We start from the raw sequence: 18,855 nt of genomic DNA, 5'->3' as shown, positions 1-18,855 counted from the left end.
TGTCCCGAAGCGGCAGTCGAAGCGGCCCACTCGCGCAGGGAAGCGCCACTGATTAGTTGCGCCACATATGTATGTGCATGCTTCCGGGAGGGAGGAGCATCTGGCGTGATTGTTTGTGTAGTGTCTATGAAGTTGTGTGTATATACAAAATATATGGTCATTTGTTTATCTGTCTAATTCCTTACTTGCATATGCAGGTCGTGTGTGCATACTTACTCCGACACAGGTGCTGCTTAGCTAATGCGCCTTACAGGTAGTAGCTGGCGCCACACACTCCAGCCCCCCCTGCCCGCCTGCGCTACAGCTCAACGTCGACGACGCAGCCAGTTGCCTCAGGCCCCACTGCCGCTAGAAGCCGATAGCAGCAAAAAGACCCGGCTGCCGTTGACGTGGCCGCTAGTGCACCGCTTCTTCATGCGACGGGTCTGGGGGGCCAGCCGTCAAATCTCATCTTCTCGACGAGTCTCCTTGAAGCTAGTCTCACCGTACCGCTCCCTGATGCCATGCCCGCCCTGCAGCAACCACGTCGCGCGCTGGTCGTCTACGGCTCCGAGACAGGCAATGCCCAAGATGTGGCCGAGGAAATGGGGAGGATCGCTGAACGCCTACGGTTCGACACCGACGTTGCTGAGCTGAACGCCATCAGTCTTGTATGTCAGTCAATGGCCGTGCCAGTGCGTGCAGCAGGGCCTTGTTGACTCGAGTAGAAACAATTGTTGCAGCATGATGTTGTTTTGATTGCAATCTCCACCACGGGCCAGGGTGATCTGCCCCCAAACAGTCAGAAATTCTGGAGAGCCATTAGAAGCGCTCGCTTACGCCCAGGATGTCTGTATCAGATGAAGTTTGCCTCGTTTGGCCTGGGAGACACATCGTATCCCAAATATAACTGGGCCCATCGTAAACTCTATAATCGCCTCATTCAACTCGGAGCCCAGGCGATATGTGACCGTGGTGAATCTGATGAACAGCATCCAGAGGGGTATGTCAACATGTCAACCTTGTTGTAGCCATACAATGTGTCTGACTTTTCCAGTATCGATGGCTCATTCCTTCCCTGGTCTACCAAACTTCGGCAACACCTCCTGGAAACGTATCCTCTTCCAGACGGCGCTGAACCAATACCGGACAATGTTCTCCTAGACCCCAAATGGCTACTTGAAATTGCTGATGAGACGTCAACACCTTCAACCAAGCCTGAAGCAAAAGAAGACTCACCTGACATTCCTCCATCAGACCTCCTCAAGGTTCCTGGTGGCTTGACTGCAAAGGTTACGAGCAATGAACGTGTTACTCCCACCACACACTGGCAAGATGTCCGACATCTCAAGTTTGAAATACCAGAAGTTCGCTCCTACGTCCCAGGCGATGTCCTCACCATATACCCCAAGAATTTTCCTTCGGACGTCTCCCATTTTCTAGAATGCATGGATTGGACCTCGATCGCTGATGTCCCTCTACGCTTCATTCCATCCTCACCAGCTACTTCACCAACTGCAAGTCTTCCAATTCGGACCTTGGATCCCAACAGTACAGTAACTCTGCGCCAACTTCTCACCAATCACCTTGACATCATATCAATCCCCCGCCGCTCCTTCTTCGCCCAACTTGCCCACTACACCACCGACGAATTCCACAAAGAGCGTCTCATCGAGTTCACAGATCCCCAGTATATCGACGAGCTCTACGATTACACGACGCGTCCACGCCGAAGCATCCTGGAAGTCTTGCAGGAGTTTGAATCTGTGAGAATACCATGGCAGCGCGTGTGTAGCATCATCCCTGTATTGCGGGGAAGACAGTTTAGCATTGCCAGTGCGATGAACCCAACAGCAGAATTGGAGAAAAAAACCCAGATCGAGCTTTTGATTGCAATTGTCAAATATAAGACGGTCATCAAAAGAATCAGGCAGGGCGTAGCAACGAGATATATCGCTTCTCTTACACCTGACCAAGAGATTACCGTTACACTTTCGCAGGGAGGCCTCGGCGTGAGCAAGGAGGAGCTACAAAAACCCATCGTCATGGTCGGGCCCGGAACAGGCGTAGCACCGATGCGATCGTTAATCCACCAACGCATGTTGTGGCGGGAAGAATTGAAACAAGCGCAGAATGGACACTTGCAAGACCAGGTGCAAGATCAAGCAAAAGATTTACTATTCTTTGGCTGCAGAAACGCAGAGTCAGACTACTTTTTCAAGGACGAATGGGAGAAGTTGCAATCCAATGGCGTCCCACTAACCGTTTTTGCAGCCTTTTCTCGAGACCAAGTGAGCTACAATCTCATTTCCTCTTTCTCTTCTCCTCACTAACATCTTCTTCAGCGGCAAAAAGTCTATGTGCAAGATCTCATCCGCCAGCAATCTGCCCTCATCTTCTCGCACCTCTACCACAAGTCTGGTATTATATATGTTTGTGGCTCTTCGGGTAAGATGCCTCAAGCAATCCGCGAGGCACTCATTGAAGGGTTCCAAGAGCATGGAAACTTGGATAGAGAAGGAGCAGAGGCGTACTTGGTAGGAATGGAAAAGGCTGGACGTTATAGGCAGGAGACGTGGTAGAACTAGGGCTGCTGTTTGCCTACTGCTCCTCACTAACTGCCACTATCAGACTTTATAGAATTTTTGGGAAATCAGAGCAAAAGGATAGAGCTCCTAGCGGAATACACTACTGAAGTAAACACAAATCCCACAACAATGGCTCAACGCCAATGAGATGCAAGTCTACGACAACGTTATGCACTGTACATTTCACAACAATATGAATCACTCCACGAAGAAGACACCAAGTATACAAAAAAGTAAAAGAAACAACAAAAACATACAACAGCGGGGATTCGCTAGTGGTCACCCACCTAACTACTAGTCCGCCGGTCGAAGACTTAACGTGTGGAGAACGAACGGGATCCGGTGCGATACTTCGCCGATGGTCGTATGTGCCAGAAATCAGAGATCGAAAATTGATGTTACCGGTGTTTTTTGGGAAAACGGTCTGGCACGGCACATGATAGAGGCACAGCGATATGCCCGCTTAGAGTTTCCACCCCATCAGCCTAAGTTCCACCACAGCTATGATCCTCGACTGGACAGCCTCTGATATATCGAACCAAGGGTAGAGTGAAAAAATGGTAGTGTTGACTTCACAAAGCAATGTACGCGAAAGTAGTATGCTCGTGTGGCCTCCATGATGGCACGAAATGCCATGGATGGCGCGAAGAGTGTATTCAGGCATGCTGTAACCCTGTAGCTTCTCTAGCAAGCACAACGCCTATCGCGTACTCAGCCCTGCATTCGCCTTAATCTTTCCTCAGCTGCTCTTGCCCTTCTTTCCCTCTCCATCCTTGCCCTCGCCTCTGGTGTCAATCCCCTCATCTCTTCTTCTCTCAGGTCTGCGCCAGTCTTGACAGGTAACGCGCCCAAAGCCTTGCCTTTGCCCAGTCGTTGCTCCTTTCTTCTCACCTCTTCTGCCTCGCTCTCCTTACGCACCCGCTCTGTCTCTGCTTTCCTACGATCAGCCTCGGCCTTACTTTCTGCAGCCTTCTCGTTCTTTTCCTGCGCATCTCGCTTGTCAGCCTCAGCTTTGGTCATGGCTGCTGGAACGCCTGCTTTCTCCCAGTCCCATGCAGACTCGCCGAGTTCGGAACGTGCAACGCGAAATGCATCCCTTGTCGCACGATCACCCGCCAGTGAGAATGGTGCCCGAGCTTCGTCATTCATCAATGTCGGGTCTGCGCCCGCTTTTGTGAGAAGGGCAATGACAATGGGAACTGAGTTGAGGGATGCCGCAAGGTGCAGGGGAGTCGGCGTGTGGTAATTGGCAGGCAGGAATGTGAATGTTGGTGGAATGTTGTTGGTCTTGAGGTAGTTTAGGAGCGCAGGTACTTTGGAGCGTTTGATCATTGGTATAATCTGCGATGTGTGTAAGGAGACGGACTCTTCCTCTTTCGTTGGCTTCTTGGGTTTGGGCTTTGCCGGAGCTGGAGCTGTGATTGGAGCTTCTTTCTGAGAAGCGTTCAGGGCAGCAAGTGCTGCCTCATCAACAGTGCTTTGCTTCGCCCAAGTTAGCTCAACAAAAGCACGCATGAGCTCTTTTTGAGTCGCTCGGCGTGTACTGAACGGGAAACCTCTGTTACGCGGGTCATTGCTTCGCAGCACTTGTCCTTCGTAAGGACCAAAAAGCGTCCTTCGATTGGTTGCACCGGTAGCGCGAACGAATATGAGCTCCGCAGTATCAATCATACTCTTCCAGCTGTTCAGCAGTTCGCGTACTTCGTTGACGAGTGCGGTCTCGTTGTAGCGACGTATCGAGGAACCGGCGGAGTGGGCATTCCCCTTGGCGTTGTCGTTGGCAGATTGTGAACCTCCCTGTTTCCTTCTGGTGGTGTATCGGTGGAAAGTCTTGTGAGCGATGACCGTGGCTGACCGCTCGTCTACTCCGTTGTGTCTCTTTCCTATTTTGGGTGCTAACGCTACAATCATAGCTGCAAAATGCCCACCACCAATCATACACAGAAAGTAGTGTGGCCCAATATCCGTCTTGGGCAGTGGAACACCACCCTCGTTCGCCTTGATCTTTGGAGGTTGCTTCGGGGACAGCTGCTTGCTCCGGATGGTCTCTAGAATGTGCGACTCCTCTTCTTGCTCCGCATTCGAAAATATGGCGCGGTATATACCCAGCGATGTGTTGTCCGGCAGTGCGGGCGATGTGAACCAAATCAACGGAGGCTTGCCAGGGCCACTCTGCTTCTTGGATGAGGCAACATCGAACCCGGGATCTGTGATATGAGCTTGCTTCTTCAAAAGCGCACTGAGGGTAGAGTCTTTCGCCTTGCCGCCGCCATCGTCTTCTTCTTCGTCCGATTCTGATGACTCGGAGCCCGATATACTCTCATCCAGGTCTCCAATGAGCTTCTCAAACTCGGCCTCACTCACTGGCTTAGCGCCCTTTATCTTCTGTTTCAAGTTGTAGCCATGGAGGTCAGATCGAACATGACTGCGCTGATCGGTGAGGGACGCGAAGTTGAGGCCGCAGAGGTTGCATGAGGTCGCTTTCGCCGGAGTGGAGTCGTTGTCGGAAGATTTGTTCGCGGTGTTTGGGTCTTGAGGGGGGGTTTCTGGGAGCGACTGTTCGTGCTGGTCCTTGAGTGTGAGGGTGGCCAGGAGCTCTTCGGGCAAATCGAAAACTGCAGATACAGACGTTAGTAGGGTCGCAGACGACGAAAAACTATATTACCGTAGAGTGGTCGCTGCAGTAGATGGCCGTCTTGCGCCATTTGATATTCATATAATGTATCTACTAGCAGAGGTGGTTGTCAGTAGGAGCGGAATCTTTGGTGGGGCGCGTCGAATATGACGTAAGTCATCAGGCACTAGCGTACTCACCTCCGCAATGTCCAAAACCAAAACAGTCACCACTACCTGGACGTAGTGTCATCAATCCACGTCGTGGAGTGGATCGGGCGCGGCCTTCATCCGTTCTCTTGCCAGGGCTTCGGCTTGAGCTCTCAAGTAACCTTGAAAGGAGAAAGGCCCAAACCTTCTCTGGATCTTCGGGTGACCTGTGGTCGAATTCCAGGGGTCAGTCAAGATCTCGAGAACAACAGGATTTGCTGGCTTCTGTTGTCCTGTCTTCAATCTGACAGCATCTTCGTGAATCTCCCGAACTGTACTGGCCAGCGCCTGCAAGTCGATCCTCAATTCACGAAGTGTGTCTAGCACCTGGGCAAGCAACTGCCCACGCGCGGTTGCTGCCGTCCTCAGTGCTAAGACATCGTCCCGTACTTCCCGGAATACAGTCGGTAGGGTATTCATGGTCTCCTAGACCGAATCCACTACCTCCCGGATTGCATAAAGACTATCGCGTTTGCCAAGCGCGAGACAAAGAGAGAGGAAAAAAGAGATAATAGTGAAAATGGCACCGATCAGCGTCCAGACTGACGGAAACCAAAAAGCGAAGGACTCATTCATGATGGTCAAAGTAGAAAAAAAGATTTGGCACGGGCTCAGAGAGAAAAAAAGTGCAAGGTGGCAGGCCTGAGGAGAAAAGAAGGACACACCGAGGGAAGGGAAGTTGATATTTTTAAGGGCAAAAGGCTTGGTATTGCGATTGCACTTCCTGAGTTTGCACTTGCATTTCCTGCTATTGTATGACCAGTTTGATGGCAGGAAAGCGCGCCCAAATTGGCACGCACGTGGATTCGGGCTTGGACATGGGAAACTGCAAGACAGAACGATGCGGAGTTTCAAAATATAAAGCCATCTTTGGTAACTTAAAGCATTCGAAAGAATTTTAGATACAAACAGGAATCATAAATTTATATGTAAGTAGCTTGCTAGGAGCTGGAAGTAGGCACATGCCATTGCATTGACAAGCGCGCGATGTCTATCCCAATCCAGCTACTTGTAAGGCTCTCCGCCATGCGCCATCAGTGATCTCTGCTACACCGCCAGCCTCATTCCATTTGTCCCTTATACTTCCAGGTGGATTATGTGGCGAATAAGCTGACCTACTTTGTTCACTCGGGTCCCACCTCGCCATAGTATTACGCCAATACCAGTTCTCTGGCGTTCGACAGTCGCCCAACCCGCGATACACTAGCACCTCGATGCTGTATCCCTTTTTCACACCTTGCCAATTCATAGTGATGTTGTAATCTGTTGGACAGGAAGTACAGGACCCGTATATAGGCTCGCAGGCCGGGAATGGACCCGATGTGCTTCCCTTCTTAGCAAGCTCAGGAAACGGTATGGGAATGCAGGCAGGAGATTCTTGCAGAAAGGTGAGATGTTCGCAGATTGAACCCCCAGAAAATTCGACGTGGCTTTTAAGCGATACCAAGTCACCTCTGAGCTGCGTCATGGATAACGCTGTCAGTATTAGAAGTTCATCGTTAAAGATGCATGCATGCCGCGATACTGAGCATTTGATTCTGTGCTTGAGAGTTGTGTAATTCCTTCGTTTACTGAGTGCCTGAAGCGGCAAGCCGTGTTCAGGTCCGTAAAAATGTCGGTTCATGACCAAGCGTACATGATGGTAAGGTATGTCGCAGGATAATAGGAAGGAAAGGTACAGATCTATTCGTTTCTTGCATTCCAGACGCTCCATGTAGTATGGAATGGTGGACCTGCTCCAGCGCCCATGCCAGCGATGCAGCTTTACACAGCGAGGACAGTAATAGCGGAATGGAATGTCTTTCTCAAGCAACACCAATAGCTTTTCTTTCTCATCCGATTGCAGAGGCATACTGCGTGGTTTCCAGAGATCGTGAAGAGCCCGGCAGGTCAACGCAAGAGATATCAGGGCGCATTTGTCGAGATATTCTGCGATCATAAGGATAATCTCCAGGGGAAGGTTGCAGGGACCCGGATTTGATAAAGCGAATAGCTGCGGGAAGTGTCTTTTCAAGCGGCTAACCGCTTTTTGGCAGACCGTTGCCACTACCATGGCAGGGTCCACAGGAGGAATATAGATCCCACCCTGAAGATCGAATAATGTTATCGCCAACGCCGCAGCCGCCATGTCGATGCGCAGGTTTCACAAGTCTGTGTCTGAGATACCAACGGGGTTTTGAGGAGCATGCAATTTGGGATATTACGGTAACTTATATACTCCTTTGATACCTCCACTCTTACCGTGGTACTGTCACCCATACAACTGCCGCCATGTGTCGCGGCCGTGCGAGTCACACACTATAGCATCTCAGCAGCAGTGGACGCTGCTTCCCAATGCTAGCTAGCCGAGTGCTCTCTCTAATACATTTTCTTGTGCATTGATTTAGATCAATCTCAAGAAGTACAATTCTTGTTAATCTCATATGTTTGCATCGATTGCGTACGCAGTATTGCACCGAGTCCGGTCTCCAAAACCCAAAACGGGAACCACGATTGGGCTTGACAAGCATGGGTAGGCTAATATTCCAGTAATAGATCCAGTTTGGGTAGTAGCTGGTTCAATTACTTCTTCTCCAAGGTCCTCTACAATTCACTGTTTGAGCTATGCTAACATATCATGAATTTGTCTCTTTAGCTAGCCCCTGTTCACGTAGCAAACACTAAAATCTTCTTTGCTCCATTTGTAGTAGCTAACATAGCTAGATTGGAAGGTATCTGGTGCCGTTAGTATTTTTAGCAGTGGAAAATTTCAGCAATACATAACTAAAGTTGTACTCCGTCTTCTACACCATCTACGGGCTAGAAGCACGTCATTATTACCCTGATTCTGCGGAGAAGAAAGACTACAACTAAGCGCATTAACAGTGATGAACCTCGCATCATGGTAGGGGTAAGATATTGGTCGCATGAACCATGGGTAGAGATATAGTCACGGTTACATCAACTGAGGGTAGAGCCAATGGCGCATTAATCATACGTACGTAGAGGCGGACATATGGTAAACCTACGTACCTATACCATATCTTTACTATCCAATTGCTAACTTGGCTATACACAAGCATTTGACCGGTACATTGGCAAATTAGTGAGTTACCGCGAGAAAATTACTGCTGCCTTATATCTTGTGCTTTTTTGCGGTCGAGGCTTACAAGGTGTTAGGAACAATGAACACAGAAATTCTGACCTCACGTGACCATATGCCTAACTACTATCGCTAAGCTGCTGGGTTTGTGGATCATCGAGGGAAATCGCACCGCAATCAACGAGCACACAAACACAACCTACCGTCATCACCAATACATATCCACTTCTGAGGCTTGTAGCAAGAATGAACCCATCTTTTGACAGATTCAGCACGCTTCCGGACGAGCTGTTATTGCTGATATTTGACCAAATCAAAGCCGACGACAACATTTCAAGCTTCCATACCCTCAACGCAACAAGCAAGCGGCTCCGAAGTCTGACAAACGATTATCTATACTACAAGTTTCATGGTCTGGCTCCAGAACAGCTTCTGCGTACTATAGCGTTGCCACACCCAAATGTACGACCTGAGCTTGCAGATCATGTCAAAGAAGTAGTGTGGTACCAGAGCTATTGGACAAGGACAGCTCTTCAGCGATGTTTGAAGCAGGACGACAGACTGCTGCTTGCAGTCAAACTACGAGATTCTGGGTGGCTTATACACACAAGCCATTCTTCTGGGAATCTGCCTGAGCGGTTCGTCAATTTTGATCATGAGCGTGAGATACACTGGTGGTATCTCGAATTCTTTCTCCTTTTCACACCCAATGTTCAAAAACTCTGTGTGTGGGACACATGGCAATGGGACGACCACTCCTACTGGTTCGATACTATATCACGCAATCCGACCCAATTCAAAAACCTTCAGTCGATTACGCTTCATGGACCTCTACGGCTGGAGAACGTCGTGCCCCTGTTGACTTTGCCGTCGATTCGTAAGTTAGAGCTTACTAAAGTCGTCACCATGCGCCAAGAACCTGGGAAGACTTTCTCGTGGCAAGACAGCACGGACAACACAATAGAACGTATGCTTGCCGGTGGGTCTTCTCTTGAGCAACTAGTAATGAGGGATTCCGATATCTTCTTCCCAGAGGCAATCATCATCCTCGAGAAACTCAATAATCTCAACAGCCTGAGTTACGAACACCTTCCAAGCGACCTCGGATCCCATCCAGAAAACTACCGTGAATTCCTAATGATTGATGAATTGCGACGCCTTTCGAGGATCCCCCTCAAACACCTTCAAATCCGTGGTGAAATACCGCTTGACGAAAGTGTGGTGTCGTCGCTCTTGAACATTAAAGCTCCGATGCTAGAGGAGCACCCATTACATAACCTACATACTTTAGATATCGGGCCTTGCGACAAGAATAGCATCAATGGCATATCTTTAATGATGTACGAAAACGATAGGGATCCTAGTCATAGTAGTATCGCCGATCAACTACCGGATACACTAGAAGTCTTGAACATCAAGTTGGAACCTTTTGGGTATGATAGGGTACCTCTAATTTCTCCTTACTTCCAAATTCTGTCGGATTTCGCTGCGGCTGTCGCTTGTTCGCCGTGTAACCTGAAGCGTGTGAGCCTTGTCGAATGGCCCGCGTGGAGAGACGAGGACTCCGCTCAAGCAATGTTTTCTGTCTTACAAGGGTTGTATAGTAAAGCGGGCATGAATCTAGATGTTTCATTCAAGGAAATTTAGGATGGGGAGTATTTAGTGGTCTTCGAAGATGTTGGACCAAGATGGTTGTAAGCAGACGGGACAGATGCTTTTGATACGTATGCTGAGATAATGCACTCGCTATAGTAAACCATAACCGAATTTTCTGGCTAGTAACATGGGGAAGCATACATATGCATCTGATCACATTTTTTGTATTTGATCTGTTTGTACTATTCCTCCAGGTGAAGCTGAACCGCCGCACGCTTGACTGGTCAACCACATGCCAAGTCTTTAGCGCAACCAAACTGCGGGGCAGCCTGTTCATAGCTACAGCTGTTTGCCGTCCAAACCAAGCCGTATCCAAGAGCTGTTTCTTTATTATCTTTTTTTGAACCTTAGGGTGGTGATTAAGTTCGTTGGCGCACTCTAGCAGCCAAGAGAGTGCGACTGCAGATCACAGGATGGCAACCGAACTGGCGGCAAACCCCGGCTTTGGCGCTCTTCCTAACGAGCTCGTGATGAGCATCATTGATTGCATGCCAATCGAAAACCCAAAAGACATTCGCAATCTTAGCCTGACCAGCCGGCGCATGTACCTTCTCTCGCTCGACCACTTGTACAGTCATATCTTGGTGTCCTGCCCCTGGCCGCTCACCCGAACCCTTCTTCATGATCCGAAGCTCGCGGCTCGTGTCCAGCAAGTAACATGGAATCTAAGTACCGGAAAAGACAATAGCACTGAAAATCGAGAAATGCTTTCAAGGCTAATGAGATCGTTCGAGCCAATCGGAGTAAAATCGTCAATAAATCACGAACGGTTAACTACAACATGGCGCGACCACGAGTTTATGGCCTTCTTCATAACGGTCACACCAGCCATCGAAACGCTTACCATTAAAGAAACGTATGGATGGAGAGATAATAGCTACTGGTTCGGCAAGCCTGTATCAGAAGCAGGAACGCTCCAGAATCTGAGAAACGTTCACATACACGGCCCGCTCTGTCTTGAGCAAATCGCACACTTATTCCGTGTTCCTTCGCTGCGCAACGTGACTGTTGTCGATATCGTTCAGCTGGAGCGCCAACCTTACGATTACGTTGAGTGGAACGATGAAATACCGCTTTATACAGTACTCGAGAGGGGTGTTTCGGGTGTCGAAAACATTGTCCTCAAGCGTGCTTGCGTGGAGACCCAAACACTAGCTCACTTCACCGAGGCATGCAGACAACTCAAAAGTTTTGCCTACGAACATGATACCCACAACAATCTGCGGAGCCGGCGCTCGCCAAATCTCATATCAAAGTTTGAGAGTCTTTCCTCTGCGCTGACACACAACCGCACATCGCTTGAGCGGCTATCTGTCCGCGGCGACCACCACATGCTCTACCAGAAGCACATGCTGCAGGTAGCAAGATTGGCTTCCAGAATGACAAACTTGCGCTCCTTGGATATGGGCTTGATAGCGCACGACGACGATCCAGAACAATGCACGCCCGATTTCGTTGCTGAATTGGTACGCTATCTCCCGCCCACGCTCGAGGAGCTGACATTTGAAATCGACTGGCAGGAGCACTGGGGCTCAAAGGGATGGGAGGGCCCGACGGAGATACTGCGCCTTCTTGCTGATATCGCACCTGCGAGGCTACCTCTGCTCAAGAGAGTAGCGGTTGTCGATTGGCCACCGAAATTGGGGCATTTCCCTCCAGACTTTGCCATGCTATATCAATGCTTTTCTGAGCATAATATACATTTCGCCTCGATTCCTGTCACTATCGACGCGCCAGATCCAATACGGATATCAGACTGTGTCGAGCCTGGGTGGGTTTTTGTAGAAGTTGCTGATGTGGAGTGGCATTACTGAAAATTGAGACAACTCTTCTCGTTCATTCGGAAGCATATGGCTTGCTGCATAAGACTGGTAAGGATGAAACTCCCTTCCCGCTTTTTTTTGGTTCGTCATCGTATAGAAAAGTTACTTCTTCTTGTCACCGAGGACATTGAGTCACTCGCCATACGTTGTCATTCAAGACAGTCTTGTTACGTCGGAACTGCATTTCGAGGAGCGACTTGGTGATGCTGATTGCAGCTTCACCTAAATACTATGATCAGCCCTGGTAGTGTATAGTGTGAGAACGAATGCGATTAAATACATTAGACGTAAATCAGATATGAACCATTCAAGCAATAGTTTGGGAGACCTTTGAAGATGGCATGAGATCGAAGACGAATCTACGGGTGTCAGCAATTCCCCTCGATCTCGAGATTTTGACTAAACCTCTAAATTCAATTTCAGGAGTGGCACACAAACTCCACAATCATATTGATTCTACTCCTGCTATATTTCCCTGGTACTTATACTGCCTATCATTTTACAGTCTGTTGCAGAGAATATAAGAGTCAACTGATGTTCACCCACTCACAAAGAGCACTTTGTGATTCAGCGCCACACTTATTCTGAAACTTTATCAGATGCCTGCTCTGTATACATTAGTCGTACAATATTTACAAACTATCCTCAAAAGGCCCGGTTCAAGCAGCCTTTGTTCGTAATTGCACGCCATGCCAGCTCTGAATCTCATCCTTCAGCACCTCATTGATCATCTTGTGCTGCTTGATGACGGTCAAGCCCTTGAACTTGGGCGACTCAATTTCAATTGCATACATTGATCCGCAGCCGCCGCTGATGTCTTGAACCTATGCGAGCGTGTTAGTAATCGTCGATGCTGACCAAAATGAAACACCCTGATTTGGTTCGGCATGCCGACAGCGTCCGTATGCAAGCCTGCAATATCCAAAGGTCTGGCCGACTGCGCCTCCCGAAAGCCTCTGCAATGCTGATATGACGCGCATATTTTCAATGCAGCGATCGGTAGCGCGACCGGTGTCATCAGCTCCAGACGCTGGCATCTCCACTCTGTGTGATATCTGGGGACAGAAATGCGGAGAAGACATTGCATACCTCTAATTTTACGGGCTCTAGCTCCGATTTCAACTTGTTAAAGACGTGCAATTCCGCCTCGTTCAGGTAATCCGGGGCTTGGAGTGTGGTACTAGCTGACTGCGAATACGCCCTTTTGCATATGCAGAGTTGTGGCTGTCGCACTGGGCGTGACCACAAGGTGGAAGAATGCAGTGTTCTTTTTAATGGAGTGGCGAATTTTGTGATAAGGGGTGAGGTCAATGGCAGACGCAGTGTCGCATTCCCAAAGGCGATAGGGCGGAGAAGGAATGCTCTCGAAGGTGCCATTGTCGTGGTATGAGCGTCCGTGGAATCGGTGTCAGATGCTGAAGATCACAATGTACACCTGTCGTTTCACTTGACTGATAGGATTACGAGATGATTGTTCGGCGGTTGACGCATCAATGGATTGTTGCTTAGCAGTTGCATGTAAACTTCATTCATCGCGAACTTCGTCATAGGGCCCGAGCGTCAATCGTCGAATCACATGACTTGGATATCTAATCGCGATACTGCCACCACTTCGCAAAGCCCAACCCTCGCCAATTTGAGGCAAGACTTCTTACGTACAATATCTGGTTCGCACCATCGAAAGTTCTATCTTTTTCCATCTCAACAAAAAGTGGCTATGCGCAATATGTATCGTGAGGCTAACCACGATCATATCAGCGTTGCACTGGCTGTGCATTACGCCGAGGGGGGTGAGAAGAGGGGATGCCAGCCATCAGCATATCAAAGTACCTCCAAGTACCTCCGCAGCTCGGCAATCTGACTAGATACTGATAACAAATTCTATTAGCAAGCGTAATTCTCCAGAGTTTGCGACCGACGTCGCACATCACACCGGACGTGTTCACCACTTTGAACGGTGGGCGCCGTCTCCACACTTTCGCCTCCGCCATCTTGCTGATAGTGGAGTGCATATCATAACACTCTAGCATCTATGGCCAGCCAACACTAGATGTATGTGTGGGAGAGGCGTCAACCAAGCGGTAGACCTGGACCCCTCCTTTCCAAGACAGCAGCGGCCGAGACCGTTCGGACCCTGATCAGCGCTATGCAGATTATCGGGCAACGTAAACTTTCACATGTTGAGGAGGAGGGAATGGGGGGTTGCAACGTATGCGAGCACCCCTCTACCAAGACATGCGACACGGGCCACGGCAAGCCAATAGCCTGCTTAGAGGCAAGCCCAACTGTGTGCGTACGCCACATTATAGGCTGGGCTGCCCGCAATTGTTGAGGAATCCATTCAACCACTCAACGACGGGCTTGGGCCTACCTCATGTCGAACCGCGCACTGTCCTCTGGTAATCGAGGGAAAGCAAGAGCCCATCGAGCGGGACATGACGCAAGACGAGCTCTTTCAGTTGGTATCACGCCATCATGCCACTGAGGACTGACATGTGTCGTGGGGATAGGACCTGTGCCACATTTCCGAGCTGAGCCACCATGCTTTGGCGCAGCACTGGCTCGGAATGGCGACATTCCTGTTTGGCACTGGCGTGCTCGGCCGTCGTCGCGTTCGGCAATCTATTTCCTCCTGTTAAACGCAAAGATATAGCATTTCCATATTAGGCGACATGGCAGCAGCCAATCAGACGCGCCGACCCCGGCACTTCCAAGCATCGTATACTATCGACTTCACTTTGGCAAATCTCAACGCTGCCTATTTCACAGAATACAATAAACCTTGCACTACCCGATGGCTATACATGTTTCATTTTGATGGGAAACACTTGTATTTATACAAGTATATGGTACTATAAGGCCGTTCATGGGAAATTGTAATATGAAGTGCAAGCCATTGCAATATGGATCCTATGGATCTAAAGATGAATCGCCGAGGCGCGGTAACGCTGGAACGGAGCAGAACAGAATGCCGGAGTACAAACAGGTAGCATCACACTGCTGACCTTTGAGTGTCGACTACATACACCGTTCAGCAAAAGCACCAACATGCACCGCCTCATCTTGATCAGCATTCTGCAAGTGCTAGCAGCAGCTATACCACACCCTCAACCTAGCGACGACTCAACAGCCCCACTCACTTCGCTCTCGGAGATCTTACCAACATCGACTGTTGCCATACCGGACTCGACATCTCTCAACATCCCAGTCACAGCCATACCCACGATCGAGCCCGAGCCGGAGGACGACGGTGGAGATGACGACGACGACAACTACGGCAAATCGTCAAGTCGCTCGAAGAAGCCGCACCGAGAGCCCATTCCCATCTTCACCAAGCAGTGCCAATGTCAGCTGGCCACGGCTCGGTACCCATGTTGGGCTACTGATGCACTACAGGTAAGCAAAGCGAAGAACAGAAAAACAAAAAAAGTGTTGTAGAAACAAACAAAGGTTGCATTAGAAAAAACCCCCCTAACATGAATTTACTTGATAGAAATGTTACTTTGAGGAAAACTTCTCTCACGCCTGTTACATGCAAGCAGCAGGTGGATGTCCCAAGCCAACTCGTGCTGTAAGTTTCTTTCCATATTATCATTCTCTTTTTTTTCCCGCTTCGCCTTCTTTTTTCAGGGTATAAAACAACAACAACAACAACAACAACACTAATTGGTGTGCTGTTTTGCGCAGTGCAAGCAACTCTACCTGCCTACACCGCTACCGGGACCCAATCCCTGCGAGCTAAAACCAAACCCAAACCCGCATGTGACACCTACTCTTCCCGCTGTCCCTTCCTTCCCCACTCTGACTGGCGCTCCAAATGCCACTTTGAGTTTACCTTTTGTACCCGGCAGAAATAGTACGTTTGCGACGGTGCATTCGTCGAGTACGTGAATTGCGGCTTGTGAAAGAAGGGAAGGGGGAATGATGCGAAAGAGTGAGAGAGAAAGAGGAAGAGACAGAAAAAAAAAAGAGTTTCACATGGCAAAAAGGGAAATCAGGACTAGCTACCATATCATCTGTACATAGTAGGTCAAGATGACCTTCCATCCTCCCCTCCCTGATAGTTAGTCTAGATCCCAAAACGAACAATGAGGTTACAGGTGACCTAGTCCCGTGTTCGGATAGCGAAACAATGCACATTTCGGCACATTCATGTAATGCTAAGCACCAGTCTTTTTCCGTACAGCAAATCAAAAAAGAAAGAAAGACACATGTCAAAAATGCGTGACTTAACAACTTACTACAGTCATGTCCGTCTTTTTTGGCCCACCGCTCTACTGCTTCTCCCAAAGCCTCATTTTTTTCCCTTCTTCCCGCTTTTCGGGATCCGTCCGACAAGTATACTAACTGCGGAAGGCATGCTCACATCACCTTAGCTTCCGCCAAGTTCCATGACTCTGTGTTGTTCAGCAATCCACTTTGCTCACCCCCCCCCTTCCTCCAATATCCACCCCCCAAGTCAAGCAAGTTCGCAACATTAGCAGTCTTGAGTCAACGCCCGAGGTGTAACCGCAGGCGCCCTTCCCCCCTTTGCCTACCTAACCCCCCCGCGCCATGTGAATCTCCGTGGTAAAGTGGAGAGAGAAAAGAGTGGACTTGATACAAACATGGGTAGGGGTAGCGAAGCGAGGGGGGAGGGAGCGGCAATGAAGTAATGACAGGTCTAGTGTGATGTACTATTGTTGACGGGGACGAGGGAAGAGAGAGAGGGGGAGTGGAGAGGAACTATTGCTCGGCAAGTCTCCACATAGACACACAGCTGAAAGGAAAAAAATGGAGAGGTAGCACGAGACCATGACCATGGGACGGATAAGGGTGGTTGAGCGAAAGAGGCAAGTTTATGGCTGGATACAAAGGGAGGAGAAGGAGGAGGAGGGGAGCGAGGACGGGCCCCACTCTCAACAGTTCGAGTTTGCTGATGGTGTTGGAGTTAGTGAATTTGGGCCGTGCGGGGCCGCCGCCGCCGTGCGTGGGTGCGCGCCGTGCATTGACAACCGGTGTATTGTTTGCACGATGCAGTATGCTTTCTGACGAGGGCGCAAAAAAGAAGTGGGGACCTGGAGTGCAGCGGTTTCGAAAAAGTTTATGTTGGGGCGGGTTTGGCGAGGCGTGTGGAGGAAGATGGAGAACGGCTTGTGGTCATGGATCAAGGGTTTTGTTGATGGTTTCAGGGTGGGTCGATGACCATGTCGGAGACGACCGACAACCACACACCATCATCTCGATTTCAAGATGTTGCTGAGATGTTCGGCGCATGTTGGGAACTTTTGTGGCTATAGTCGCCAGCCTTGCCTCTCAGGATTGCATCCTACACACCATCCTTCTGGACCCTGGAAGACCCTGTCAACATTCTCGGAGTTAGTATGAGCCGCAGGGTCCGTTGATCGGGATACCGCGGTTCGAGAGCTACTGGCGCTCAATACTAAGTCGAGAATTCCTATCGTATTCGGACCGTACTCGAGGGCGGATAGTGAAGACAAAGAGGTTGCTGTCTATTGTATTATTACATAGAAATGGCCGTGGGGGAGATAATGTTGGATGTTGAGCAACAGCAATGACGGCAGCCCGTCCTGTCTGCATATTGGTTTACCCCAGACATGCAGTCCAACACGGGATCTGCACCAAGTATGTACGCAAACACGTAGGTGTACGTACGCAGCCTTGCCACTCTGATAGTTTACCCAGCCTTGCGTTTCGTCAAACTCATTTTAAATTCCATAATGTCGTCGCCTATCTCCTGCAGCTGCGTCCAAGCGGCCCGGTAGACAAGCTCACCCGTCTCTTGGCTTATGCTGCAAGCAATCCCCTAACACGATGTTGCGACTCGGGTTGGCGTATCTCGGAGTCATCTCCACAAGGACCAAGAAGACAGCTTGGATGAGGCTCCGTGGACCCTGTGTATGTAAACGCTGGTGCTACACTCGATACAGTTTGTGGCTGATGCCAGTCAAGGATCAAAGCGTATCGATGGTGGAGAAGACGGACTGGGTTGGCTGGTTGGCTAGTTGTTGGGAATTCGCCGCTCTATTGGCACCGTAAGCTACTGTGATTGCGGCTCTACAACGGTGGTATTGGTGACATGGCATCCTCGGAAATGTGCCTGAGAGGCTGCAGTTGAATGGTGCTATTAGTCAAGTGGCTTCCACATTGTGGGTTTGATTCTGTCGTCGACAGCAGTGTTGACTGACTGCAGTAGTCGTGCCATGAGAAAAATGGACGTAGACAGAGGAGATTGGCTTGTGCTAAGAATACAGCAGCAAAGTCTTAAGGGCTAATGCTGATATGGTCTAGTGCGACAAGAATTCTGCCCACCCTCCCTCGCTCCCTGCGTCTAGGCTCTCTACGCTGTGGCCACCCCGTATTATTTGTGGGGCATCTGCTTTTTGTGATAACACGGCTCGACATACTCTAAGCACACTACGCTTACATACACCTGCTTACATATGTATGTATACACAATCTTGCTATCATGGCAAGCTCACCCTCCCCCCATGACATCAACTTCTGTGTCTTGTCCCTGGAAGGAGCAAAAGCTTCCGCCCTGGTATCTGATGTGCTCAACGCGACACTCGGCTTGGTTAGGATGCCGCAAAGCCCTGGTTCGTTGGGACAATCCTCCCGCTGCACACGCCACAGATGGGTGAAGGGCAAGATGCATGCAACTCTTCGGCTCAGGGTTTCGGTATGGGGGATGTTCGCTCGCATAAACACAGTACCCGTACCGGCACTTGTGCATCCAGTGTACTGCAGTACTAGGAAAAGCAATGGCGAGACTCGCGAAGGCGCCCTCACCGTTGATGAGTGGGCGTCCGGAAACGAAGGTGAGAGGCTGAGTATGCAGTCTCGAGTTGCACAGCATCTTACAATACATGCCAAGCAGGCACACACCAACGTTCAACAGCGT

The 18,855-nt window shown here is 49.6% G+C and overlaps 10 protein-coding genes across 10 annotated transcripts; 6 read left to right on the top strand and 4 right to left on the bottom strand.

Moving 5' to 3' along the window:
- Nucleotides 1–503: 503 nt before the first annotated feature.
- On the top strand, nt 504–2,561 carry COCCADRAFT_8039 (uncharacterized protein; the record flags this gene model as incomplete). The annotated part of the gene is made up of 4 exons (XM_007717674.1): nt 504–650; nt 708–982; nt 1,037–2,270; nt 2,325–2,561. The coding sequence occupies 4 exons, from the start codon at nt 504–506 to the stop codon at nt 2,559–2,561; spliced, it is 1,893 nt and encodes a 630-aa protein (XP_007715864.1).
- Nucleotides 2,562–3,278: 717 nt separating this feature from the next.
- COCCADRAFT_105563 (uncharacterized protein) lies at nt 3,279–5,272 on the bottom strand (the record flags this gene model as incomplete). Its single annotated transcript, XM_007717699.1, has 2 exons — nt 3,279–5,182; nt 5,233–5,272. 2 exons carry the CDS (start codon nt 5,270–5,272, stop codon nt 3,279–3,281), a joined length of 1,944 nt encoding a protein of 647 aa, XP_007715889.1.
- Nucleotides 5,273–5,432: 160 nt separating this feature from the next.
- COCCADRAFT_39870 (uncharacterized protein) lies at nt 5,433–5,966 on the bottom strand (the record flags this gene model as incomplete). Its single annotated transcript, XM_007717698.1, has 2 exons — nt 5,433–5,779; nt 5,855–5,966. 2 exons carry the CDS (start codon nt 5,964–5,966, stop codon nt 5,433–5,435), a joined length of 459 nt encoding a protein of 152 aa, XP_007715888.1.
- Nucleotides 5,967–6,381: 415 nt separating this feature from the next.
- On the bottom strand, nt 6,382–7,518 carry COCCADRAFT_105516 (uncharacterized protein; the record flags this gene model as incomplete). Its single annotated transcript, XM_007717697.1, has 2 exons — nt 6,382–7,123; nt 7,286–7,518. The coding sequence occupies 2 exons, from the start codon at nt 7,516–7,518 to the stop codon at nt 6,382–6,384; spliced, it is 975 nt and encodes a 324-aa protein (XP_007715887.1).
- A 1,200-nt stretch (nt 7,519–8,718) lies between these two features.
- On the top strand, nt 8,719–10,119 carry COCCADRAFT_105538 (uncharacterized protein; the record flags this gene model as incomplete). Its single annotated transcript, XM_007717696.1, has 1 exon — nt 8,719–10,119. The coding sequence occupies one exon, from the start codon at nt 8,719–8,721 to the stop codon at nt 10,117–10,119; it is 1,401 nt and encodes a 466-aa protein (XP_007715886.1).
- Nucleotides 10,120–10,541: 422 nt separating this feature from the next.
- On the top strand, nt 10,542–11,942 carry COCCADRAFT_39867 (uncharacterized protein; the record flags this gene model as incomplete). The annotated part of the gene is made up of 1 exon (XM_007717695.1): nt 10,542–11,942. The coding sequence occupies one exon, from the start codon at nt 10,542–10,544 to the stop codon at nt 11,940–11,942; it is 1,401 nt and encodes a 466-aa protein (XP_007715885.1).
- A 668-nt stretch (nt 11,943–12,610) lies between these two features.
- COCCADRAFT_105549 (uncharacterized protein) lies at nt 12,611–13,328 on the bottom strand (the record flags this gene model as incomplete). The annotated part of the gene is made up of 2 exons (XM_007717694.1): nt 12,611–12,775; nt 13,041–13,328. The coding sequence occupies 2 exons, from the start codon at nt 13,326–13,328 to the stop codon at nt 12,611–12,613; spliced, it is 453 nt and encodes a 150-aa protein (XP_007715884.1).
- Nucleotides 13,329–14,999: 1,671 nt separating this feature from the next.
- On the top strand, nt 15,000–15,842 carry COCCADRAFT_105512 (uncharacterized protein; the record flags this gene model as incomplete). Its single annotated transcript, XM_007717693.1, has 3 exons — nt 15,000–15,347; nt 15,445–15,522; nt 15,639–15,842. The coding sequence occupies 3 exons, from the start codon at nt 15,000–15,002 to the stop codon at nt 15,840–15,842; spliced, it is 630 nt and encodes a 209-aa protein (XP_007715883.1).
- A 909-nt stretch (nt 15,843–16,751) lies between these two features.
- On the top strand, nt 16,752–16,982 carry COCCADRAFT_105511 (uncharacterized protein; the record flags this gene model as incomplete). Its single annotated transcript, XM_007717692.1, has 1 exon — nt 16,752–16,982. The coding sequence occupies one exon, from the start codon at nt 16,752–16,754 to the stop codon at nt 16,980–16,982; it is 231 nt and encodes a 76-aa protein (XP_007715882.1).
- Nucleotides 16,983–18,420: 1,438 nt separating this feature from the next.
- On the top strand, nt 18,421–18,784 carry COCCADRAFT_105537 (uncharacterized protein; the record flags this gene model as incomplete). The annotated part of the gene is made up of 2 exons (XM_007717691.1): nt 18,421–18,627; nt 18,665–18,784. 2 exons carry the CDS (start codon nt 18,421–18,423, stop codon nt 18,782–18,784), a joined length of 327 nt encoding a protein of 108 aa, XP_007715881.1.
- Between the last annotated feature and the right edge of the window lie 71 nt (nt 18,785–18,855).

The sequence above is a fragment of the Bipolaris zeicola genome (assembly GCF_000523435.1).
Source record: "Bipolaris zeicola 26-R-13 unplaced genomic scaffold scaffold_191, whole genome shotgun sequence".
In the NCBI taxonomy this organism is placed as follows: Eukaryota; Fungi; Ascomycota; class Dothideomycetes; order Pleosporales; family Pleosporaceae; genus Bipolaris; species Bipolaris zeicola.
The sequence above is the reverse complement of the archived record's forward strand: the minus strand, read 5'-3'. Positions and strand labels throughout refer to the sequence as shown.